Source organism: Caretta caretta, chromosome 8 (genome assembly GCF_965140235.1).
Source record: "Caretta caretta isolate rCarCar2 chromosome 8, rCarCar1.hap1, whole genome shotgun sequence".
Classification (NCBI taxonomy): Eukaryota; Metazoa; Chordata; order Testudines; family Cheloniidae; genus Caretta; species Caretta caretta.
The window spans coordinates 66673309-66699869 of record NC_134213.1 but is presented as its reverse complement, the minus strand read 5'-3'; the positions used below and the strand labels follow the sequence as shown (position 1 = coordinate 66699869).

Genomic DNA, 26561 nt, shown 5'->3' with positions numbered 1-26561 from the left:
TATTCGACAACAATAGCAGAGAAGATATGGTAACACATAATATACAGATTGGCTCAAAAATCATAATTAAAAATTTCTCTCAAAAATTTAATATATTGTTTTAAGAACAGTCTCTCAATTTTGTTTAAAGAACATTTTAAAGTTGTTTTAAATATAGAGTACGATGGCTGGCTTAGCAGCATCTCACAATATGCCACCACACAATGACTTTCTGGGAGAAAGCTTCCTGTCATTTAAATGATGATTCAGGCTGCCTTAGGAACATTGTCTACAGACTTCTCTTGGGAACTACAGTATGTCAAACCTTTAAGGTAGACCTGGAAGAAGATGGTTGTTTGAGAGAGTAGAAATATCCAACTTGAGGAAAAAATAAAGTTAAAATATAGTCAAATCTACTAGGTTGCTCAAGGTATATTTTGTATCATGTTTTAATAGGAATTTACTCAGCATTTGATAAAGAAGGCAACATATGTTATGCTACTTCAAGTTACTGTATAGCCACCAGTGACTATTTTTTACTTTTAATTTGGAAGAAAATCTCTTTTAATCATTTAGAAAGTGTGATGATAAACATGGTCATAACAAAATATAACACCTCAACATGCTAGTACCATATTTATCGAAAGATTGGTACAGCACTGCTTTTAATAACTGCACTGCAAATATATATGATATTTCTAATATACTGGTGGGGAACTATCGGTAAACAAATACCTCATACAAAAACAGCAATAACAAAAGCTGTTTTATTCTGAAACAGCTCTTCACAAACTTTCTGGTTTAATGGAAATACTGTATGTCAGATTATGATGAGAAATGTACTTTATTTTCGTAGGTCTGTAATGACCATACACAGCCCACTTGTGGCTTTACTCCTCTCCCCTATGTTAGCTAGATTGTTGTCCTTTCATTCCTGAAATAAGAACATTTAAATGGTACTACATAGTCCAGAACTGAATATTCTCTTTAAATATACATAGATAGCAATGCAGAGGGGAAAAAAGACAACACTGCAGAGGAATTACTTTTATACTCAGACTCTTATGAAATTGGGTTCAATCAGCTAGGAATAGAACAGCTGTAATCGCTATTACAAATTGTTTTTTAATGCTGTTCTTTAGGCAATGGCCAAACTTTATTTACAGTAAGCAGTTGCCTAAGCTTATTTTTCTCTCTTTGCAATATATATGAACCATCTCTTATTAGTTAAAACAAAACTAGCTGAGGGCCTGCACAAGTGCTACATGTGTGATTTGATTGAAAAATCAAAAGTACATTTTTGGAAAACAGAACAAAATGCAATACAGCCTTTACTTGAACATCTACAGACTACAGTAAATCTCAAAGCAGCTCTATATCTATAGTATGGATTTACTGATGACAGAGAAAAGAGCATATTATCTTTATTGTTGAAGTGTAGCAGGGGATATGTTAATTAAACTACATACAATTTTAGTGCAAATTACAATATGTTATTAATTAAGCACAGAGTTACATTATTATGCTTTTATAATTTTAACAATAGGGGGACAGCCAATGTTTTGCTCCCCTCAATACTCATCACTAATTGAAAAGAGAGAAACTAGGATAAATGGTGTATGTGTGATACACACTTTTCAATAAGTGTCTAAAAACTTCAAGTGCCACAAAGGTTGGCTTCTGTGGATCAACTTTCTTAAGAAAGTACACAAGCAGCTCTGATTCACACTGAATAGGAGTTTGCATATGAACCAAGCAAAGAACCTTACCAGAGAGAGTACAGAGAGGGTATTTTATATACTGAGATGAGGTAAGAGAAGACAACACACTTCACTATAAAAAGTAAAATATCATAACCACTACAGATGCATGTCAACTGTTCTTAAAGCAACTTTTGATCCAATATCATACCTTAAATTTTAATTTTCTCCAGATTACCTTGAACGACTGGATTCTAAACTATGTGAACCCTATGGACAGCGATCTACTATACTATAATCTAATCTAGCCGAGATAAATTAAATGAATTGAGTACACCAGCATGACCTGGACAAAACGATTCTCATTTTAAGCTATTAGATCAAAGGTGAAGCAGTCAGGCAAACTTACAGGAACCAGTTTCCAAAACCATTTGGTAGGAGACTTCAGAGGAAGCAGTAGAAAAAAGAAAAAACAAAAGCAAAAAAAAATTTTAAATCAGATTTTATAGTTTATCCTTACATAGCAATTTTGCTTTAAACTTCTCTCAGTTTTGTACAATAGCGTATTATAATTTCATAATAAATGCTATTGGCACTGTAACCTTCGTACAGAATAAAATGAAATTCTTTAATAGTAAAAATAATAATGGAAATGATAGTTTTCAGTCTCTGTCGATCAACAGAATAATTTTCCCATACTAAAAAGACACAGGTTTTTAAATCACTATTATTTTATTTGATGTCCTCACACATCTAATTGCACCCAGGATATGCAATCAATTTTGCCAACTGAGGAATTCATCTGAGACTATGATCAAAATGAAGTGACTCAGAACATAGAATATGCAAGCAAGCAAAAAAGGTAACGCAATGTATAATAACAGGTCTAAACATGCTTGTAATATTACAAATTCCAATGAGGTTTATAAAAGTTAATTCCAATGCCAGCCAGTAATGTTTCATACAAGTTTAAAAATATTTTGTAAATACAGTCCTATGACAATCTTCAGAAAAATGAAGGGTGCGGGCAATCATGTATTTACAAATACAAGTCACATTAGCATCAGCTACATGATGGGCAATGACCTGAATGTACAACCTAGTTTTCATGTGTGTAGTTTTCTTTCAGTTACTTCTAGGGAAGGGGTGAAAAAATCAGAATTGGTGGATTTAATCATAATCAAATAGTCTATAAAATATATATGATAAAAAAGAGAGACCAAATGATTAGATTTGCAAAGAATCAGAGTAAACTCATTCTAAATGCTTAATCCCAAACTCATTGAAAAAAACCAATTGAAATTATTTCATTAAGTTCAAAGGGTTTTAGATTAGTCTTTAATTGTGCTTATAGGTTTCAGAAAAATATTTATTTCAAAAAACCAGTTACCTACCTGTACTGTAACTATATTTTTGAGATGTGGGTGCAGATGTGTATTCCACTCAGATGCGTGAGCACCCAGTGTATCAACACTGGAAACTTTTCCTAATAGTACCGGCAGGGAGGGCGCTTATGCCCTCTGGCCCTTAACCCCTTCCCTGGCTATTTAAGGGCAGTGCTGCCCCAAACTCTCTCAGTTCCTTTTCTCCAAATGTCAAGACAAGACACTCCGATGCAGAGGCGCTGGAGGTTGGGTTGTGGAATACATGTCTCCACCCGCATCTAGAAGGACAACAGTTACAGTACAAGTAAAAAGAAAAGGAGTACTTGTGGCACCTTAGAGACTAACCAATTTATTTGAGCATAAGCTTTCGTGAGCTACAGCTCACTTCATCGGATGCATAATGTGGAAAGTGTAGAAGATCTTTTTATACACACAAAGCATGAAAAAATACCTCCCCCCACCCCACTCTCCTGCTGGTAATAGCTTATCTATTATCTTATCTATCAGTACAAGTAATAATTTTTCCATTGAGTGGTTATAGATGGGTATTCCATTCAGTTAATTCACAAGCAGTACTTTAAGGTGGTGGGACATGGAGTCTACTTCAACAACTGCAAAACTGCCTTTCCAAAGTTTGCATGTGACCTAGACACAGTGCTAATAGCATAGTGCTTGATAAAAATATATAAAGAAGATTGGGCAGCAGCCCTGCCAATATCCAATATCAACACGATAGATACGGCTAGATTCTCACTGGAACGTATGAAGGAAGACTATGCTAGGCTGGGGAAGATGCTTAAGGAAATCGAGACTCAGGTGATCTTTAGTGGGATTATGCCTGTTCCTAGAGAAGGGCAACAAAGGTGTGACAAGATTATGACTATCAACAGATGGCTTAGGCAGTGGTGCTATAAGGAGGGCTTTGGGATGTATGGCCACTGGGAGGCATTCATGGAAAGAGGACAGTTCTCTTGGGATGGACTTCATCTGAGTAGGAAAGGAAATAGACTTCTAGGATGGAAGCTAGCACAACGGATTAAGAGAGCTTTAAACTAGGGATTTGGGGAAGATGGTTGGGAGATGTCCAGGTAATCTCCACGCCGGATTTTAGCATTGAGAGGGAAGAAAACACAGTAAGAAAGGATACAGCCGTGGGTAGGAGAATGTATATAAGGACGAAGGGCAGTATGGATACCAGTCTAATAGGTTATACTGGCTGTAGAATGACCGTGCCAAATAGGGTACAGAATGTGAGCGAGGCCAAACAGCAAAAATTAAGATGTTTGTACACCAATGCGAGGAGCCTAGCTAACAAAATGGAGGAACTAGAGCTACTGGTGCAGGAAGTGAAACCAGATATTATAGGGATAACAGAAAGATGGTGGAATAGTAGTCATGACTGGACTACAGCTATTGAGGGTATGTGCTGTTTAGGAAAGACAGAAATAAAGGTAAAGGTGGTGGAGTAGCATTGTATATCAATGATGCGGTAGAATGTAAAGAAATAAGAAGCAATGGAATAGATAAGACAGAGTCCATCCGGGCAAAAATTACACTGGGGAAGAAAACTACTAGAGCCTCCCCTGGGATAGTGCTTAGGGTGTGCTATAGACCACCGGGATCTAATTTGGATATGGATAGAGCCCTCTTTAATGTTTTCAATGAAGTAAATACTAATGGAAATTGCATGATCATAGGAGACTTTAATTTCCCAGATATAGACTGGAGGACGAGTGCTAGTAATAATAATAAGGCTCAGATTTTCCTAGATGCGATAGCTGATGGATTCCTTCATCAAGTAGTTGCTGAACTGACTAGAGGGGATGCCATTTTAGATTTGGTTTTGGTGAGTAGTGAGGACCTCATAGAAGAAATGGTTGTAGGGGACAATCTTGGTTCAAGTGATCATGAGCTAATTCAGTTCAAACTGAACGGAAGGATTAACAAAAATAAATCTGCAACAAGGGTTTTTGATTTCAAAAGGGCTGACTTTCAAAAATTAAGGAAATCAGTTAGGGAAGTGGATTGGACTGAAGAATTTATGGATCTAAAGGCAGAGGAGGCCTGGGATTACTTTAAATCAAAGCTGCAGAAGCTATCGGAAGCCTGCATCCCAAGAAAGGGGAAAAAATTCATAGGCAGGAGTTGTAGACCAAGCTGGATGAGCAAGCATCTCAGAGAGGTGATTAAGAAAAAGCAGAAAGCATACAGGGAGTGGAAGATGTGAGGGATCAGCAAGGAAAGCTACTTTATTGAGGTCAGAACATGTAGGGATAAAGTAAGACAGGCTAAAAGTCAAGTAGAGTTGGACCTTGCAAAGGGAATTAAAACCAATAGTAAAAGGTTCTATAGCCACATAAATAAGAAGAAAACAAAAAAAAGAAGAAGTGGGACCGCTAAACACTGAGGATGGAGTGGAGGTCAAGGATAATCTAGGCATGGCCCAATATCTAAACAAACACTTTGCTTCAGTCTTTAATAAGGCTAAAGAGGATCTTAGGGATAATGGTAGCATGACAAATGGGAATGAGGATATGGAGGAAGATATTACCATATCTGAGGTAGAAGCAAAACTCAAACAGCTTAATGGGACTAAATCGGGGGGCCCAGATAATCTTCATCCAAGAACATTAAAGGAATTGGCACATGAAATTGCAAGCCCATTAGCAAGAATTTTTAATGAATCTGTAAACTCAGGGGTTCTACCATATGATTGGAGAATTGCTAACATAGTTCCTATTTTTAAGAAGGAAAAAAAGTGATCCAGGTAACTACAAGCCTGTTAGTTTGACATCTGTAGTATGCAAGGTCTTGGGAAAAATTTTTGAAGGAGAAAGTAGTTAAGGACATTGAAGTCAATGGTAAATGGGACAAAATACAACATGGTTTTACAAAAGGTAGATCGTGCCAAACCAACCTGATCTCCTTCTTTGAGAAAGTAACAGATTTTTTAGACAAAGGAAACACAATGGATCTAATTTACCTAGATTTCAGTAAGGCATTTGGTACAGTGCCACATGGGGAATTATTAGTTAAATTGGAAAAGTTGGGGATCAATATGAAAATTAAAAGGTTGATAAGGAATTGGTTAACAGGGAGACTACAGTGGGTCCTATTGAAAGGTGAACTGTCAGGCTGGAGGGAGGTTATCAGTGGAGTTCCTCAGGGACCAATTTTGGGACCAATCTTATTTAATCTTTTTATTACTGACCTCGGCACAAAAAGTGGGAGTGTGCTAATAAAGTTTGCGGATGATACAAAGCTGGGAGGTATTGCCAATTTAGAGAGAGACCGGGATATCATACAGGAAGATTTGGATGACCCTGTAAACTGGAGTAATAGTAATAGGATGAAATTTAATAGTGAGAAGTGTAAGGTTATGCATTTAGGGATTAATAACAAGAATTTTAGTTATAAGCTAGGGACGCATCAATTAGAAGTAACGGAGGAGGAAAAGGACCTTGGAGTATTGGTTGATCATAGGATGACTATGAGCCGCCAATGTGATATGGCCGTGAAAAAAGCTAATGCGGTCTTGGGATGCATTAGGAGAGGTATTTCCAGTAGAGATAAGAAGGTTTTAGTACCATTATACAAGGCACTGGTGAGACCTCACCTGGAATACTGTGTGCAGTTCTGGTCTCCCATGTTTAAGAAGGATGAATTCAAACTGGAACAGATACAGAGAAGGGCTACTAGGATGATCCGAGGAATGGAAAACCTGTCTTATGAAAGGAGACTCAAGAAGCTTGGCTTGTTTAGCCAAACCAAAAGAAGGAGATATGATTGCTCTCTATAAATATATCAGAGAGATAAATACCAGAGAGGGAGAGGAATTATTGAAGCTCAATACCAATGTGGACACAAGAACAAATGGATATAAACTGGTCATTGGGAAGTTTAGACTTGAAATTAGACGAAGGTTTCTAACCATCAGAGGAGTGAAGTTTTGGAATAGCCTTCCAACGGAAGCAGTGGGGGTAAAAGACCTATCTGTCTTTAAGATTAGACTCGATACATTTATGGTGGAGATGGTATGATGGGATAACATGATTTTGGCAATTAATTGATCTTTAAATATTCATGGTAAATAGGCCCAGTGGCCTGTGATGGGAGTTAGATGGGGTGGGATCTGAGTTACTACAAAGAATTCTTTCCTGGGTATCTGGCTGGCGAATCTTGCCCATATGCTCAGAGTTTAGCTGATCGCCATATTGGGGGTCAGAAAGGAATTTTCCTCCAGGGCAGATTGGAAGAGGCCCTGGAAGTTTTTCGCCTTCCTCTGTAGCATGGGGCACGGGGTCACTTGCTGGAGGATTCTCTGCTCCTTGAAGTCTTTAAACCATGATTTGAGGACTTCAATAGCTCAGACATAGGTGAGAAGTTTTTCGCAGGAGTGGGTGGGTGAGATTCTGTGACCTGCGTTGTGCAGGAGGTCGGACTAGATGATCATAATGGTCCCTTCTGACCTTAATATCTATCAATCTATGAATCTAAAACAGCAATTAAGAATGCTATCGATCTTGGTTGTGCCCTCATCAAATAAGTCCATAATCTCTGAGGAAGCATGGTCTGAGGAACAGCTACTTTATATGCTATTGTAATGCAGGAAGTTATCCACCTGGAAATCTGCCTAGAGTCTGCCTGACCCTTCCTTTGATCTGCATAGGAGACAAAAAATGAGGTGATGAATGAAAAAGTGTAGTCCTCTCTAGGTAAAACGCCAAGCATTGTCTCACATCCAATGAATGAAGTTGCTGTTCATATGTATTTGAGTGTGGTTTAGGAAAGAATAGCAAAAATATTACTTGGTTAAGGTGAAATTGGGAAACCACTTCCAACAAAAATTTTGAATGTGTCCATAGGGCCACTTTGTCTTTGAAAAACTGCATATGTCATTATGGCCTGCAGTTCACTTTCTTCTTGCTGTAACATCTGCAAGGAGAGTAAGGCTGTCTTCTGGCACAGGGGGACAGAGAACAGGTTGCTAGGGACTCAAGTGAAGGCCCGATAAGAGCAGTTAACACAGTACACAGTATTAAGGTCTCACAAGGGAACCGGCTCTTTCACTGGTGGGTGGAGACTAATGACTCCTCCTAGAAATCTTGCTACCATGATATTAGAGAAAATTGACTTCATTTGGATCAAAGGATGAAATGCCAAGATCACCTGTTACTGGACTGCAAAGGAGCTGAGAGACAGATCAGAGGACTGAAGGTGTAGCAGATACTTCAAAATGTTCCAAATGCAGGTTAGGCTTGGTCGAATCCCCGGGCTAGCAATCACATCAAAAGCCACTTCCACTTGGTTGAATAGGTAGCTCTTGTGGACAGTTTTCTATTATTGAGTAGCACTTGCTTAACACCACTTGTGATTCTGGGAGAAATTCCTGCTGAGATGATTGGAGTAGTGATTCTGGACCCCAAGTAAATGAGCGGCTTTTCTTGATGCAGAACTGCCAAAATTTATTGCATCCTAAGCTCATAATACATTGCGGTGTCGTTGTTGGTGAGTATATGAACTGCTGCATCCCAATGTGATTCTGAAAGGCTGGGCAGGCATTGTAAATGGATTGAAGCTCCAGGATGTTGATATGAAAGGAAGTCTCCTTTTCAACCAAAAGCCCTGAATTTTCAATGTTTCTAGATGAACTCCCCAACCTATTGAGGAGGCACTGGTGACTAAAATCCTGTTGTTGGAAAACAACTGAAGGGAATACCCTAACATACATTGCTCAGAACTGTCCACCACTGTAAGAAATCCAGGATCACTGAAAGCACTTGGACAAGCTTGTCCAACAACTGACAACTCGGGCAATAAACCAACTTCAACCATGTTTGAAGAGGATGAAGGCACAATCTCATAGGCTGGACTACATAAGTGCACGCAGCCATATGGTGTAGAACTTCAAGCACACGTAGACTGTAGTTGAAGGTTAGGACTGAAGTGCCAGATACAGGTGACAAATTGCTTGAAACTGTTTGTTTGGCAGAAACACTCTCAAATTTATGAGTCTAGTAGGGCCCTAATTTATCAGTTTGTTCAGTTGGCATTAATGTCAACTTTCCTTTGTTCAAAATCAGACCCAGATGATCAAAGAGACATTGTGTGAATTGGTGTTACAGAGGACTTGTTCTTTGGACTTGCCTCTCACTAACCAATTGTCCAGGTTTGGGCAGACAAGAATTCCTCTTTTTCTGAGATATGCTGCTACTACATGCATTTGGTAAATACCCATGGAGCGGAGGAAAAGCCAAAGGGAAGCACAGTGTACTGATAATGCTGACCTCCACTACACATCTCAGAAACCTCCTGTGCCTTGGGAAGATCGCCACATGGAAGTAAGCATCCTGAAGATTGAGGGCTGCAAACTGGCTGTTGTGATTCAAAGTGGGAGAATAGTCCCTAGGATACCCATGCACAGTCTCATGTATTTGATGTACTTGTTGAGACCACAGAGATTGAGGCTAGGTCTCATCCCTCCCTTGGACTTGGGGATCAGGAAGTACCCTTAGTAGAAACGCTTTCCCTGATTTTGAAGTGAAAACTCCTCTATTGCCCCCAAAGCCTGAAGAGTCTGCACATGCTGAAGGAGCAGAGACGAGTGAGAAGGGTCCCTGAAAAGGGAAAGAGTAGTTGAGTGGGAAGGGTGAACAAACTGGAACTGAATGGCATAACCCAGTCTCACAATGCTTAGTGCCCACTTGTCCATAGTTATTGACTCCCAAACCCTGTAGAAGAGGGATAGCCAGTTTCCAAACGAAAGGGAAATGGTATGAAGCTTGAGAACTGGAATGCCAACCTCAGGGAGAGTGTCGAGTAGGCTGCTTGCCCAAAATAGATAAAGGACAGGCTGATGGGTTAAAATTGGGACCAGAAGACCTACTTCTATGAGACACATGCCCTTTTCTGGAGAAGTCCTGCTGTCTAGCAGGACAATTGGAACTAAAGAACTGCTGAGGGTGTTATTGCTGCTATTGTTGTTGCTCTGGGAAGTGATGATCTTTACCACTGGGGTAAAACCCCCCAACAAACACAACATACCTTGAGTCTTTAAGGGAATGTAATGTTTCATCAGTTTTCTCTGAAAATAAAGATTGACCGTCAAAGGATAGGTCCTCAATTGTCAGTTGGACCTCAGGAGTGATACCAGCGTTCTGCAACCATGAAGTCCTTCTCATTGTTACAGCAGAGGCCATAACTCTAGAGGAAGCATCAGCCATGTCTCAAACTAACTGTAATTTTTGCCACTCGACAGCCCTCTGCAATGAAAGCCTTAAACTCTTCACTACAGGATTCTGGGCAACTTATCTGTTAATTTTGTCATTGCTTCCCAATTTACAAAAGTCGTACTTTGATAAAAGTGCCTGCTGATTGGCAACATGCATTTGTAAGGAAGAAGTAGAATACATTTTCCTCCCAAACACATACAGTCTTTTAAAATCCTTGTTCTTTTGTGTAAATTTATACCTCCCTGTCTTAACGTCTCATTAGCAGCCATTACAACAAGAAGTTTAAGTACCGGATGCAAATAGGTGCACTCAAAACCATGCATAGGCACGTAGCATCTTTTATCTGTATGTTTTGTTGTGGGTGGTAAGGAAGCTGGAGCGTTCCACAGAGTCTTTGCCGGTTCCAAGATCACTTAATTTATGGGGAGAGTCAGTTTCCCTGGAGCTGAGGACAGGAGAATATACAGTAACTTATGAATGTTCTCCTGAATACCAAAGGCTGAAACCATGAGCCTCAGGAGGTCCTGACATTATTTAAAATCATCAGATATAGGGGAGGAATATTCTGGCATTACAAAGTCATCTAGCAATGAAGAAGAGGAAGGAAGCAAAGCCAGTGGAATCTCCTGTGATGCCCGTAACAACAATTCATACTGAACCAGGTCCACTGCAGCAACTGCCATTTGAGGCTGCAGTGATAGAGGCTCAGGAGGAGAGGCTCCCAGCAGAATAGGAGACCTTGCTCTGGACTGCACCATGGATGAGAACCTAACTGACTGTGGAACATCCCAGGGATTCCAACAAGGCCATTGTGGGTAAGGGTACGGCATAAATGGCCAGTAGTAACTGGGCCAAGAAGTCCTCTCTCAACTATGAAAGCATTCACAATATCAGTACCAATGGTGATCCCCAGGAAGTCTCAGTGTCTTTCAAAAGCGATATCTAGAAGGCAACAGAGAGGAGGAAGATGTCTCCAACCCTGAGGAATCTTCCAAATAGTCAACAGAGGCAACAGAATAGCCATCCCCAGTGGGGTCAGCAAACATCCCGACTCATCTGAAGTTTAGCTCATCAGTACTGAGAAAGGTAAAGCACTCAGTACTTTAAGCATTGATATGGACCTTACACTCAGTACCAGAGCAGATGTCTGCACTGAAGTTGAAGCCATTCCCATTCCTGCAGAAGCAGTGTGCTCTGCAATTGTCACTGGTATGGAAGGTAGTACTTGCGCTTACTCGCTTCTCAGTACCAAAAGGGTGGGTGACCTCAACCCTGCACTGGAAAAGGCACAGAAGACAGTGCCGACAACAATGAGGGGGTCTAAAACCGGTCCCGTTGGTGCCAAGGATACTGACAAAGAAAGCACTACAGCTGAGCATTCTTGAATCAGAGGAGAGTCAGGAACAGACAGGCAAAGGAAAGCCAATCCTCCATGATATGCCACCAGTGTGGACACAGCCTGTGCTGACATAGAAAAAGTTCTCCAGCTTTGGCACACTGGGCACACACACCTGAGTGGAATACATGTCTGCAAACACTCGAAGAACCACCATTGTTATTGTAGTATAGCAAATACACAGAGCAAGTTCTACCAAAGGGTAAATTAACTTGATTACGCAAATTAAAAAATTTAAGGAATGGTTATTTATAAGTGCAGATGAAGCTAATTTTCATATGTTTTATCCTGAAGCAGAAAATATACTCCAAAGGAAGTATATATTTTGTATGCTTATGTACTTTTTAAAAAGATCTAGACATGCTGCATTATTATAAAAGGTTTACTCACTGAAAGATTGTAAAAAAGTCTAAATATGTGAAAGTTCATTGTTATTTTACATAGTTTTTGCTGTACAGTACATTGTCTTTTCTACATACTTTTTAAACTGTGGAAAGTAACTGTAGCAAGGAAACAGATTTCATTTAGTCTGAATATGAAATAATTTTTTACTGGAGGAAAGGTTGTGTACCAGGAGTGGGAGTACTCAATGTATTTCCTCTGCAAAGCCACCGTGTGAGATTGGGCTTCTGTATTTGGAGAATCCCACAACCATTTAGAAGTGGTTAAGTTTTAGGTGGTACATGCATAACCACCCCTGGATCTGAACATTCCAACCATTCTTATTAAAACATCCCCTTCCAACTGGGTGCAGTTCCTCCCCGCCTCACTGAAATCTAATAAAACCCAAAGATGAGGGAAATGCACATGGATTTGCAAAGGCATTACATTCAAAGAACTCCCAGTTATATGTAATTTATGCTTACTGTTGGGTTTGTCTAGATTAGGGAATGAGGCAGAAGTTAGGTCTGGGCTGTTAGCTAATCCAGACTTAATCAAATTATTACCGTAATTCATAATAAATAATCATTTTAATGTTTTTTTCAACAAAACACTAATTTAGTTGTTTGCTCTCTAAAGATTTATTGTAGCATTTCTAAATGAACTAAAGTAAAACTGTCAGGCAGGGTTTGAGGGTTATATGCTCAGTTTTCTTCTGTTTCTGGCTGGAATGAAATTTATTGGAGTAGGAAATAGAAGAGAATTATAAAGTTTACTGAATAACTTTGCCTGTTTCTAGCATAATCAATCTTGCTTCTGTTTGGCCAGAAACTAAAATGAAAAATAGGTCTTCAGGTCCTTGAAATCTTTATAAAGTTCTTTTCTTCCCAGGCCTGCTTAGCTATTTGTGCTTATTGGGGAGATAGAAACATTCTCGCTCCCTGCTCCTTTTCCAGTTCAAACTCCAGAGAAAAACAGGTTTCCAAGATCATGCCCATCCCTGAGAGCTACAGCTTAAAAAACCTCAGGAAATTTGAAGTCTCAGCAGTATGTGGCTGGAGTAGCAGCCCACACAAACAGGAAGAACCTTCAATGATGCTTAAAGCTATAGAACAAGGTACTTTTGAACTTCAAACTATGCCAGTCACATGGAGAACCCACATTACAGCACAGGGCCTCAGTCTGGAAAGAGTGATGGAAAGAAGCAGAAGAGGTACAATGGAAATATTAACTCCCTGTTTTGTTAGGTTTCCAAGTCCTAATGGAAGCAACATGCTGAAGGATATAAGAAGCATCAAGAAAGGAGGGTAGTGATGGGCTCCAGATGTAAGCATAGAGCTAGAACTGCATATGAACACTAAGGCCAACATTTTCAAAATTTAGGTGCTTAAATTAAGGTCACTGAATAAGTGGCCTCATTTTAAAATGGTGATCATCCTGAGCTCTCAGTCCAATAGAGTCTGGGTGGTCAGCATTTCTGAAAATCATGCCACTTACATTTAGGTGCCTAACTTCAGTGTAAATGTGGAGTTCTTTCTATTTTTTATTTTGTTTGTTTAAGTATTTGGAACATTGCTTATTTAGAAAGGGTATTACAACAGCAGAATTCAATCTTGGGTGTTTGACCTAATTACAATGTCTACTGACACCAGTAACTTAGTTCCCAGGCAGGGAATGAAAATGACAGAAAAAAGTAACATCACACAGAGTAGTCACTAGTAACAGCTGCAATTGTATGTCAGCAGCTGTAGGATAGTGGCCCAGGAGAATAATTGAGTCTGTTGCGCAGCTGTCAGTATTAGATGTTGGGGGTCAACAAAGATATATACTGTAAATGACATCTCACTGGCACTGAGCTGTGAAAAAAGAAATGGAGTACAGGGATGACAAGTCAGAACCTGGAAAAAGATAAACAGTATGCTGCACCGAAGTGTGTGTGTGAATACTGAAAGACATTTGATAGTAGCAGCATTATACTGAACAGGTAAGCTGATCATAGCACCTTAATAGAAAGCTGATGGAAATTCCAGTCAACTTGATTAAAAGGGTGGCTTGAGTTACAATTTTAAAAAAATTAACTAAAAAAAAACCACATTAGTATTCTGTAGAGTTGTTCAATATGTTCCATGTGACGAAAATATAATTTCTACCTGAGATTGTGATGAGTTTCAAAATCTCAGCAGCAGTGTCTACATGTGAGAGCTATTAACTTTAGTAATAAGTGATAGTCACAGTACAGTATGTGAGACACACTGTATTTAAGGAGTATGTTTCTAGTAGAAATGGGATATAACAGGACTAATGAATGGCAGAGACTCAAGTGTGGCAGGTTGGCCACTGGTCTAGGAGATCAGTGAGAGCTCAAGAGGTGGCGATATTTAAGTAACAAGCAATGGGTTTCGATAACTTGGGTAAAATGTGATACAAATGAGTACAAAATATACTATACTTTATCTTTCTGCATTTTACGTAAAAAAATAACCTTTAGATACTGCTCATAAATAGAGCTGGTTGAATGCCATTTTTTTTTCAAATAAATTGTTCAATTTTTTTAATTCTTTGCCCAGATTTACACATAAATGAAGCTAGCAGGCTCTTATACATTATAAAACTCAGGAAATACTTCAGGTGAATATAAATACACTGTAAAATGCTTTTATGTGAAACTTTTTAGGTACAAGCAATATTATAAAGCTTTGAACCTCATGATTAAAATTGCCAAAGCACTTCTATAAAGTGTGAAAAAGCTTTAGTTCTTCCATAAATGGATTTATGGGTCTCATGCAACACATTTGGAAGATCATGTATTTAAACATTTATGAAAATCTAATTTGTGAGGTTTGTTCTGTGAATCTATGTTAGCGTTCAAGCAATGTATTGTGGGTAGATTTATCTGTGTAATCTGTGCTAAAACTCTCATATTTAGGTGCAAGGTTTATTTTTCCAGAAGCTGATTTAATTTTTCATAACAAATTGAGGCTTTAACATGTAATTAATATTTTAAACTCATTTTCCATATAATTTTACTGTCATTTCTCTTCATGCCTTTAAGTGTGAAGGATAGCACTTTAGTACAACAAGTGTTGCAGTGTCCCCCAGCAATCTCTAAAAGGTTAAAAAAATATCCAGGAGTATGCTGGAGCCATAGAGCTTGCCTGCACTGATGTAAACACCTAACATAAAGGCATTTACACTTTTACACTTACATTTACACCAAAATAAATCATGTTACGCCTGCGCTGGTTCAATGGTGTCTAAAATTCCAGCGTAGACAAGGCCTTAGTTACAAAACCTTCCCCTTCCCCAATGAAGTATATGACAATTGGTAAAGAGTTTTGATGCATGTGACTGTTTGTTATTTTTTTGTACAGTGCCTACCACAATGGGGTCCAGATCCATCATTGGGTCCCTGAATGCTATCACAATGTAAATAATAATAATAAATAAAATAAATAAATATAAATAAATAAAATATAAAATAAATATAAATTTATAAATAAATATAAAATATTTTATACAAAATATTATTTCCACCATGCACATTTATATGATCAAATCTGCAGACAACAGTAATCTTTAAATAGTTAACAATAACATCAAATATTTCTCCTGGTAAGACAAATTTCTGTTTCTATACATCTTTTAGTCTATTCATTATTTAAAAAATCTCAACCACATTGGCCCCCCTCAGTATTTCAAGAAAGCTTAAGTCATGCAGTCCTTCCTGCTATTTAATTTCCTTTTTGTGACTATAATGGAAGACAACAATATATACAAATATTCAGCTTGTTTTAACTCAATCTGATGAGTGAGCTTTTCTATGGCAAGGACATCCCATACTCTAGAGCAGGGGTAGGCAACCTATGGCACGCGTGCCAAAGGTGGCACGCGAGCTGACTTTCAGTGGAACTCATACTGCCCGGGTCCTGGCCACCGGTCCGGGGGGCTCTGCATTTTAATTTAATTTTAAATGAAACTTCTTAAATGTTTTGAAAACCTTATTTACTTTACATACAACAATAGTTTAGTTATATATCATAGACTTATAGAAAGAGACCTTCTAAAAACGTTAAAATCTATTACTGGCATGCGAAACCTTAAATTAGAGTGAATAAATGAAGACGCAGCACAGCACTTCTGAAAGGTTGCCGACCCCTGCTTTAGCACACTATGCAAAGAAAGCAGGGGAATAATTTAAGTCAAGATCAGATATGCTACCAAGCTACTTTTACTGTTGTAAGAGATCTCTCAGTTGTAAGAGGTCTTCTTTCAGGGAGGCCTAATATCATTAAGTTATATTATTTTTAGTAATTAGCCATAATTGTTCTCTAATTTTGGACCAGAAGCTATGAATATGGGCACAATGATTATATGTTGATAAAAAGTTCCTTTTACTCCATATTCCCTCCAGCATGCTGTTCCTACTTTGAAAATACTGCATTTCAGTTAGCTAAGTGCATACCACTGCTAAGAATCTTAAGCAGTTTTCCATATTGGTAATACAAATACGAGATGACTGACCTTTCTACTACATTTTCAGCCATTTTTCCTATGCTATTTCCTATTAATATCTTTAATCCATTTGCTCATAAAACTTATACATTCCTGTATGTCAATTTCAATCAGTATTTTGTAGATGTTAGAAATTAATCCTTTATTATTTCACTGTTTTATTGCTATTGCTATAAATTTAAGCTGTTCCTGGGATAGGGCCTTATTTGCAGATATTGATAAAAGTGAGGGGCAGTTAGAATTATTTTTGACCTCATCAACAACACCACCCTTTTAAAGCATGAAAATGTCAAAGAATTTCTCTACCTGACATATCTTAAATTATTTGAATGAAAAAATAAACAAGAGCCCTTCTCTCATATGCCAGAAAATTTTCTGTGCTAAACACTAATTTAATTTTACTATTTTTAAAAGCACATTTTCAATTTTTTTAAAACCAAATAATTCACACAGCTAGGCATCCTTATGACTCCTTCAAAACAGGGTGGGAAGGAAAATTACCCCTTACATTAAAAGAGAATGGGGAGGAAAGTAGGATTGGAGTTGTATGGTATCTATACTAGCCTCTTGTACGTCAATATCAAAGCAAGTCTAGGAATAAGAAGAATCCTTCCCTCAATAATAAGCATTTCTCCACAGGGTGAATTGTGTCATTCAGAAGCAAGCTCCCAAACCAGCTTCCAGACTCGGGAATCCCACATAATCCTTCCTTTGTATCATGAGTTTGACTAAGATGCTTTTTAACTGAGTCAGTGCCAGGAACATCAGGGAAAACTCCTGACAGAAAAAAGTATAGAATACCATGTATTTGACTGTATTCATGTTTAGGCTAGTAACCAACTATTATTATTGAATGTAACCAAAGTGATGCTTCTTGCTATTCCACACTATTTGAATCTTTCAAAAAAACCTATGTAATAAAAGGGTGATATCTAAAAGCTAAGCCAAAAAGAACTTCTAAAAACGTATGTTACTTTTTAAGAGTTAGATCTGTTTGTAGCCTTTTTTTTTTTTACGTAGTATTTATTATATACTGTTCTTAGGACTAATGTGTCATATATCTATATTGCCACAAAGATCTTTCCACATTGTCAAACTTTGCTTTGGCAAAAAGGACAACAGGGAATGCAAAGTATAAAACTAATTTTTAAAATGATTTAACTGAAGAAGTGAAACTTTCATAGCTTGTTGCAATTTTGAACTAAAAGCCTTCTCTCTTACTTTAACATACTGTACACCCTGGTCTCAGCAGACATATCAAGACTACAGCAGTGTTCATATGTGCTTGGCGGTCTTGTTAAAAAATAAAATGCTCCTAAGATCACCAGGAATCCCCAGAAACATTTGGTGTTCGGTACTGAGCACCATTAGAGTGCTCAATTCAACTGTAGTGTCTGCTAGATTTAATAAAGAATTTACAATGTAACTTTACATGTTATACAGAAGTAAGTCTTGTTCACATATGTATGAGTATCCTCACAGTTAAATATTTAAACTTGTATACCTACCTTTTGACCTCCTGGAGTTTCTACACTAGGATGCTCCTTTAGTTTTTGTTCCTGTTCCATAATGTCTTTCAAATGTTCATTTACCTAAAGAGACAAATTTTTCAAATGACCTATTCTGTTTTTAAAAGAAGCAGTCCTCTGACTGGGTTTACAACTGAAACGTGATAGTCAGTACGATCAGGGTCTGTTGAAGCCAACCTACGGCCCAAATCAAAGACACTAAATTGGACCACCTGGCTGCAAGGCTCGAGATTCAGGGTGTAACTTTATCCAACCCCATTTCCCCCCAGCCTCATCTGCCCCAAACTCCTAAGATGGTGGTGCTCTGTCCTAGAATCAGTGTATGTTTATGGAGAGAGTTAGGGCTCTATTCCCCAATTGGTGAGTCCCAACCCACCACTGAGTCAAGGGAAGATTCTCAGTGGGTTGTGGACCCAGTGTAGAGGGGAGGCCCCAAAGGGCGTTTGTGCACGTGTGCGTGTGCTGGAGAGTGAGCCTGCCCCACCCACACTCACTCTGCAGTAGTGGCTCCTGTTCCACTGGACTGAGCCTGGCTTTCTGTGCTCCGAATATTACAACCTGGCAGAGGAGCAACCAGGCCAACCCTAAGTGGTGCTATGATCCCATGCACCACATTGCGACACCCAGGGAGGGGAGCTGGGCCCAAACCCACAGGACAGGAGCTGCTGCAGCAGCACGAGTGTAAGGCAGGCTCACTTTCCATTCCTCCCTGTCCCATTCCCTCTTCCCCTCCACACCCCCTCCCCCCGGGTCTCTCTGCTGCAGCGGGCTGGCATTAGGGTCGCAATGCCAGGGTGGAGGACGCTGCTGTGGTTGGTCTGTGCCCCCTCAGTGAGGCAAGGAGAAGGATGCTGGCCTATGATTTTGACCTTTCCCACAATTTTGGACCCTGGGTGGGTTGCAGAAAAAGACAAAATGCAGTTGGTGGGGCTCCTTAGTAAAAAGTTTGGGAATCCCTGATTTAGGGAATGCTGGGTTGAGGTTTCCAGTTAAACATGCTGAGGAGGAACCTGTGATATGCCCCAGCTATGATCAATATGGAAGGGAAAAATAATTTTTCAGGGGCCTCTAAATTATCATCATCATAGGACTCACCGAAAACATGAGAAATGTTTACTTCACATCAGACAAAACTGAAACAGAAATCTGGGTCCACCTGTACCAGCAGATCTGGCAATGGTGTGTGATCTGTTTCTGAATATGCTGGATGCTGATAGGTACATTTTATTACAGTAGGCTACTATTATATCTGTACATTTTGTTTATTATGTAATAAGTAAACAGGTTGAAAATCTCATACTCAAGATATGCTTAGGTACAGCAGAGACCCCAGTTTCAAACTGAGTTTCGTTACACTAGAGAAAGACAAGGACATCTATAGGTTCTGCAAAATGATTTATCAACAACTTTATCACATCATCAAAATTCATCAGTAACTGGTCAGGTTTCATCTCTCTCTTACATTCTTTTATTTTCTTAATACTATACACTGCAGTCAAAATTTTGATTTCAATAACATGTTTTAATTGATTATGAAAACTTACTTTTTTCTTATCCTTGCTTAAAGGACAATGAACATGTTATCTTAGATGAAGTCTGGAATACATATAATTTCCATTCATGGCTGCTGAATCATGTTGATTGTCTTTTCAATCTAAGCATACATTTGCTTTGTTCTTACCTTATTTATCCAGTACATGACAGCATCCTCAATCTCATAGGGCAGGTCTGTGGCTTGGAAGAAGGCAGAATACTGCTGAGCACATGCAATCACTTTTTCAACACTGACCATCTCTACAGTATATGCCATCATCAGGGTATCAATCATGGCCAAATGAGCACTCTACAAGAAAAAAGTTAAAGTTATTTTATAAGAGACCATTTGTTTATTTTACAAAATTAAACACTCTATTCTTTCTCTATTTTTCATTATATTTCTACTAGATGTATATGCACCTACAAAACCACCAAAAAAACTAACCTCCACAAGAAGCCTGATAACTGACTGCCAGCTTTAGGCCAAAGGATAATGCTGGAAACATGCATAACAGTTTTAACAAGGACAACACAAAGCACAAGGACATATGCTTGAAAAAATATGCTTTTTAAAAAATAAATGATCTGTACAACCAGATAATGAACATAGCAACAACAACAACAAAAAATATGAATGTGAGGTAAGATGTAAAAGCAATGAAAAAAATATAGGAATCCTCACTAAGTTTTAATGTCACCACAATTATACATGCAATCATTTTAAAGTTCGTTATATCCTTAATAAAATAAATACCCATAAGTAAAAAATCTGTTAACCAATTTTATCTGTACTGGAAAAGGGTAGAGCTGGACAATAAACTCACTTTGATTACCTCCAAGATATAATTTAGAAATGGAAATTCTATTTTTGTATATGTTAAAATGTGTTTAAAATATCAAAAATACACAATTAAAATAAACCTTTCACTATAACCTAGTGCATTGTGAGAGAAAAGATTCAAGATGTCAGAATAAAATTATAGTAGAAATATCATTACATAGGTTACAATTAGGCTTAAACTTGAACATATGTGGACATAAACTAAAAGATAGCCTTCTGTGTTAATATGGAAGGGATCAATTTCTCCTCACTTTATGGGCTACAAGTTGAGAGAGTGGCAGTTTCATTATCAGTAACTATTAAAAAAACAACAAAAAAACGAAAAAACAAACAAACATGCAAACAAACAAGAAAACTGCAGAGATTTTCATCTGACTCTTTTGATTAATGTGGGAGTTCTGGGAGTTGGTGGCAGCAGCGCTCATAATAAAACAGATTAATTTATGCCTTTTGTTGTAAAAAGACAGTAATCGTTTTCTAGAATTAGAACTGACATTTCTCACAAACTGGAATAAGTTCCAAATGATAATCTTTTTGCAGGCACATTACGGTATGTTAGATTTTGTATGATGTATGGTAAATTTTATTAAAAATACCATGGGGATCTGAAGCCCACACCCCTCCTGCGGCTTCCAAGTCAGAGCTTTAGCCCATGCCATAACTACAAAATGCTGTCTACACAGCTATTTTTAGAGTGCTAGCATGAGCTCTGATAGCCCAAGTCTGTAGATTAGGGTTGCTAACGAGACCTTTCCTAGATGGGCAGGGGTGGCAGACAACAAAGAGCCTTTTTCTGTGGTGGAACACCAGCAGGAAGGTGCTGGGAATTATGCACCCAGGCCTAACTGAGCAGCACCTAGTTATTGGGTCAGATTCTCAGCTGGAGGATATAAATCAAGATCCCAACTCCGTAAGGGGGCCGGGAACCAGGAGTGTGCTGAAAGCAAACTCTCTTGTGGCTGCAGCAGAAGGCTGCAAGAGGGCAAGCAGGCCCTCCAGATCACCCTTCCCCCCCGCTAGGCTAGGGAGGTCCAGAGTCTTCAGTTACCAGAGGCCAGAAGTGGCCCCATAGCCTCAGTCAAGAGCAGAGCTGATGCTTTTGTTTTGTGCTGGAGAATAAACTGAGCCCTGGGGAAAGGGCTACAAATGTGTCTGTTTGTCCCAGGCTGGGGAGCTGATCCACCAGTTTACAACCGTATTTTAAAGTAATATCTCAGGATGAAAATGAAGATTCCGAGCACTCGGTACTGTTACCACTGTAACTCAGTTCTACAGTGCAGCATTCATACAAACATTTCATGAAGCACAGCAGTTAATATCTTGGCAACACTGATGAATAACAAGCCACAGAGAAAGATACTATGTAATATTTAAGAGCTATAGTTAGAGTAGCATATGTAAATCATTCCACATCTTATTACCATCTGTAGTATGAGAATGATGAATAAGTTTGCATTGTGCTGTTCTCTCCTCATGTACTTACTGCCTACTTCCTCAGATGAACATGTATATTATTTTCACACCAAAAGCATTATGCGTTTACAGTAATAGTGGCAGAAGAATATTTCTTTTCAATGCAAACACTACAAATCTAGAAATTCATGTTATTAAAATATTAATATCCAGACCAACTACAGTCACATGCTTTATCCCTCAAATGTCATGGCTAGGGCCCTACCAAATTCACAATCCATTTTAGTAAATTTCATGGTCACAGGATTTTAAAAGTTCTAAATTTCATTATTTCAGATATTTAAATGTAAAATTTCGGAGTGTTGTAGTTGTAGGGGTCCTGACCCAAAAAGGAGTTGTGGGGGAATCGCAGTATCGCTACCCTTACTTCTGTGCTGCTGCTGCTAGCAGCGCTACCTTCAGAGCTGGGTGGCCAGAGAGCAGCAGCTGCTGGCTGGGAGTCCAGCTGTGAAGGCAGGGCTGCTGCATGCAGCAGCACAGAAGTAAGGATGGCCTGGTATGGTATTGCCACCCTTACTTCTGTGCTGCTGCCTGCAGAGCTGGGCTCTCAGTCAGCAGCCACCACTCTCCAGCTGCCCAGCTCTGAAGGCAGCACAGAAGTAAGGAGGGCAATACCATGACCCCCTGAAAATAACCTTGCAACCCCCACCCCCACAACTCCCTTTTGGGTCAAGACCCCCAGTTTGAGAAATGCTGGTCTCCCCGGTGACATCTGTGTAGTATAGGGTAGAAGCACACAAAAGACCAGATTTCACGGTCTGTGACACATTCTTCATGGCCGTGAATTTGGTAGAGCCATAGTCATGGCTGGGAGAGAGAAATATTCATTTCTCACGTCCAAAATGCACTTCACTTCCAGTATACAACCACCACCGATGTACATGCCCAGCCGCTCAAAATCATACCCAAACACACAGCCATAACCCCAACCTCAGCAAGATGAATTTATATTACTGAGAGTCCTGTGCTGGAAAAGTCTGTTATTACTAATCACTGGTGAGTGGGGCTTCACTGGGCTGTGCCTATAAAAGGCTGAACTTGTGCCCTGCTGGGTCAGTATGCCAGCCTCGCTTCGGTTTCACCAGCTGGGGTAAGGACAGCAGCTCTACTTCTGAAGATTTTGTGCCAGCTCTGGGATTTAGGGGAATGGCACACAGTGGCTCCTCCTTGGTGTCTCCTCCAAGACTGGAGGCAGGAGGAACGTCCATCAGCCCCACCAACCCCAAAGACTTAAAAATTACATTGAGTTAGAACACAATCTTAAGGAGTAATGTTAAACAAGATATTAAAATACAACTTTGCCTTCAGTATAGACAGGGATTATTCATATTTAACATCACATCAGCCAGTCACAAGAAACCCGGGGGTCTAATCGGGTTCACGCATGACCAGCTGACAAGATGCATAAACATATAAGGTGACAGTCCCTGATGCAAAGGTTTCTAGAGTGTTTGCCTAGGGGATGGAGGGGCAGGGGTCAGCTGAGAGCCAGAGCTGAGGGTCAGCATGCACTACAGGGAGGAAAGGAATCCAAGCAAAGATCCAAGAAGCAGTTGAGCTCTGCAGGGAGCAAAAGCTGTTTTACTATTGTTAAGGCTATGATTTTGTCATGGATATTTTCAGAAAAAGTCAGGGACAGGTCACAGGCAATAAACAAAAAATCATGGAAGCTGAGACCTGTCCCTGACTTTTACTAAAAACATCTCTGACAAAATGGGGAGGGAGGCGGGTCCAGCACCCTGTCCGCCCCTGCAGCCGCTGAGAGCTGCAGGCACCCCATTGCCCAGTGGGTGCGAGGGGTCCCCCTGCTGCCCTGTGGGGCTGGAAGCTGCAAGGGGGACCCCCGCCACCTGCAGTGGCAGGGAATCTGCGGGGGGACCCCTGCCCACAGCAGAGGCTGGGGAGCTCCAGGGGGACCCCCGCCTGCAGCCACTGAGCAGCTCCGGAGTCCCTCTGCTGCCCTGGCAGCTGGGAACTGGGGCAGGAGGGGTGGGGGAGTATCCTCGCCTGCAGCCACTGAGCAGCTCTGGGATCCCTCTCATGCCAGCAGCTGGGAGTTGCAGGGGGGCTCTGCCTGCTCGTGGCAGCTGAGCAGCGGTGGTGGCTGGGCAGCTCAGGGGTCACCGCTGCTGGTGGCGACCGGTCAGTTGTGGGGAGGGGGGGTCCCCTACCCACACCTCCCCGCAGAGGCTGGGCTGCTGCGGGGTCCTGCATTGCTGACAGTGACTTCCACGACCTCCGTGACATAATCTTAGCCTTAACTATTGTTCTTTTAATAGACCTGTTATGGCTATCAAACCATCTTGCTGCTGCAGCTGGGCATTTTTCCTGTAAAACCTAGTTGTTCCCAACTTCCTCAGATACCAGCTGATGAACTATCTCAATCTCCAGCCCACACGTACTGGATGATCCAGTCTTTGGGCTGGCTGTTGTGTGAAGAGATGGAGACTCACCAGACTCTGCAGGAGGAATGCCAGCTTCAGCATACTCTGTATTCAACACTAGGACTCTGTCCTGACAAGTCAAAGCAGGTCCATCAGCTAAAGGAGGGAAGTGCTAATGTTTCCCAGCCCTTTCCTACCTTCAGTTTCAAGCTGCTCATAAGCACCCTCCCTGCCTGTTCTGCTCCATGCAGTTTAGCAAAGTACAGCAAAATTAAATAAAATGCCCTGACTATGTTGATCATTTATTTGTTTTTAACTGCACAAAATTACCATCAGTAATAAATTTAGGCTTCAAATAATTCAGTTACATTTTATGTACAGTTTTAAGAAACACATGCACACAGATTTAATTCAGGTTGTTTTCTGACCTGTAATTTGGTTGAGTTCTCAACAGAAATTTACAGTTCCCTCAATTAAAATTATTTATCTGTCTCATATTTTCAGTGTTTCTAATATAGTAAGCAATTGACAGCTCATTAATAAACAAATTAAGGGAAACAGAAATAGAAGGGTTGATCTACAGAGAATACCATGCAATACCAAGTCCAAGATTAATAACATCCTTTACTTACACTGACAATAATCCACATTGCAACATTTTTCTGTTACATTAGCTATCAAATACAAATGTATTCAATTTCTTGAAAGCAAACAGCAAATATTCTTTTCTTTTAACCCAAAACTGGATTCCCAAAAAGGTTAATTGCTTAACAAAAAATAACCACCATCATCTCCTTAAGATCCTGAGAAACCAAGTCTACCAACTTCTCAGTTTCCTACAAGAATGAGGTTGGTCTACACTACTAAGTTTTGTTGACCTAAATCAACTTGTTTTGACTTAGCCCTGGTCTACAGTACAGGGTTAGGTCAACGTAAGGAAGCTCACATCAACCTAACTCTGTAAGTGTTAATTAGGACATATCTACACTAGCGAGCTTACAGCAGCACAGCTGGGCTGCTGTAAGATCTCTTTTGTAGCTGCTCTATGTCCCAGGCAAGCACAGATGAAGGGGAAAGGAGCTCAGGTTAATTTATAGATTAATTTATTCCCTATTTGTATGATTGTTTCCCTTTTCGGTGTCTGAATCCTCCCCTTCTCCCCCAACCTTTCTTCTCTATTTAAAAATGGCACCCATGCTTAGAGAACAAAGAAATGGACTTCTGATTCCTCAGTTTACTTTTAAAGCCAGCACTGGGAATACAATTAAAATTGTGCATTCTGCATTAGTAATGAGAATTGCACTAAGCCGTGCAGGGTCCATGCTTCTGCCAGAGAGATGCTGGCAACTGAAAAGTGGTATGCAGGACTGTGGGGAATTTTTTTAATTACATTAAAATTATGGGGTGGAATAAGCACTATGGAACTCGACACTTAGTTCCCAGAAATCCCTGGACAAATTGCTGGTATCCTACAAAGCACTCAAAAAATGTCCCACAAGGGCTTTGCACTGGACAGCAGTGTGGGGCATGCTGTGATACCTATCCATGCTTCACCGCATTTTCTTATAAATGCAACAACTTGTGGTGAAGACGTACAGCACCAATTCAAGCACCAAAGAGTGCATGCACCTGAGTGACATACAAAAGTCCATGGCTGTACGCCAACATAAGTTAAATCGACCAAACTTTGTATTGTAGACACAGTGAAACCAACTTTCCCATAAGGAGTCATTTTTGGGTTGATAAAAAGCATAGCAATTTTCACCCATAAGGATAATTTTTAAAAAGCTGCAAGTAACCGAAACCAGATGTGTAACTTAGATCTTATGTAATCCTAGAGGATTCGCTAAATCCAAAATTTGCTGCTTATAAACAAAAAATTTAAAAATCAACATTTTTGTTGTGTCCTTAAAATTAATCCTGGGATTATAGAGTCAAGCTATATTCTTTTCTTTTTATGCATCAGCAGCAGTAATAAAAGCTCTTTAGGTTAAATTAGGCCTTCAGTTATATCTGTGCCAATCTATTGCCTCCACTGGGTTTACAAGCATAACAAATTGCAACTTATTAAACAGTTCTGTTGATGTACAGAACTGAGCAGAATAAATGTCCACCTCTCCCAGGTGTGTCAGCTCTGCAGAGCTAAGAGGAGGAAAATATGGGGAAAAAAATCAGTTTTGTCATGTAAATCACCAGCTATGACTGAAAACGCA

At 39.7% G+C, this 26561-nt stretch overlaps 1 protein-coding gene across 7 annotated transcripts in view; it reads right to left on the bottom strand.

The window, feature by feature from the left end:
• Window positions 1-26561, bottom strand: part of CAMSAP2 (calmodulin regulated spectrin associated protein family member 2) — a 173457-nt gene that overhangs the window by 62658 nt on the left and 84238 nt on the right. For 5 of the 7 annotated variants that reach the window (XM_048859874.2, XM_048859878.2, XM_048859880.2 and 2 more), the window contains exons 3-5: window positions 19796-19957; window positions 18094-18177; window positions 2089-2121 (exon numbers count right to left, since the gene is read on the bottom strand). In XM_048859874.2, coding sequence (XP_048715831.1) covers window positions 2089-2121; window positions 18094-18177; window positions 19796-19957 — 279 coding nt within the window. The remainder of the gene's footprint in view (window positions 1-2088; window positions 2122-18093; window positions 18178-19795; window positions 19958-26561) is intronic. The other 2 variants (XM_048859876.2, XM_048859877.2) reach the window with 1 other exon arrangement.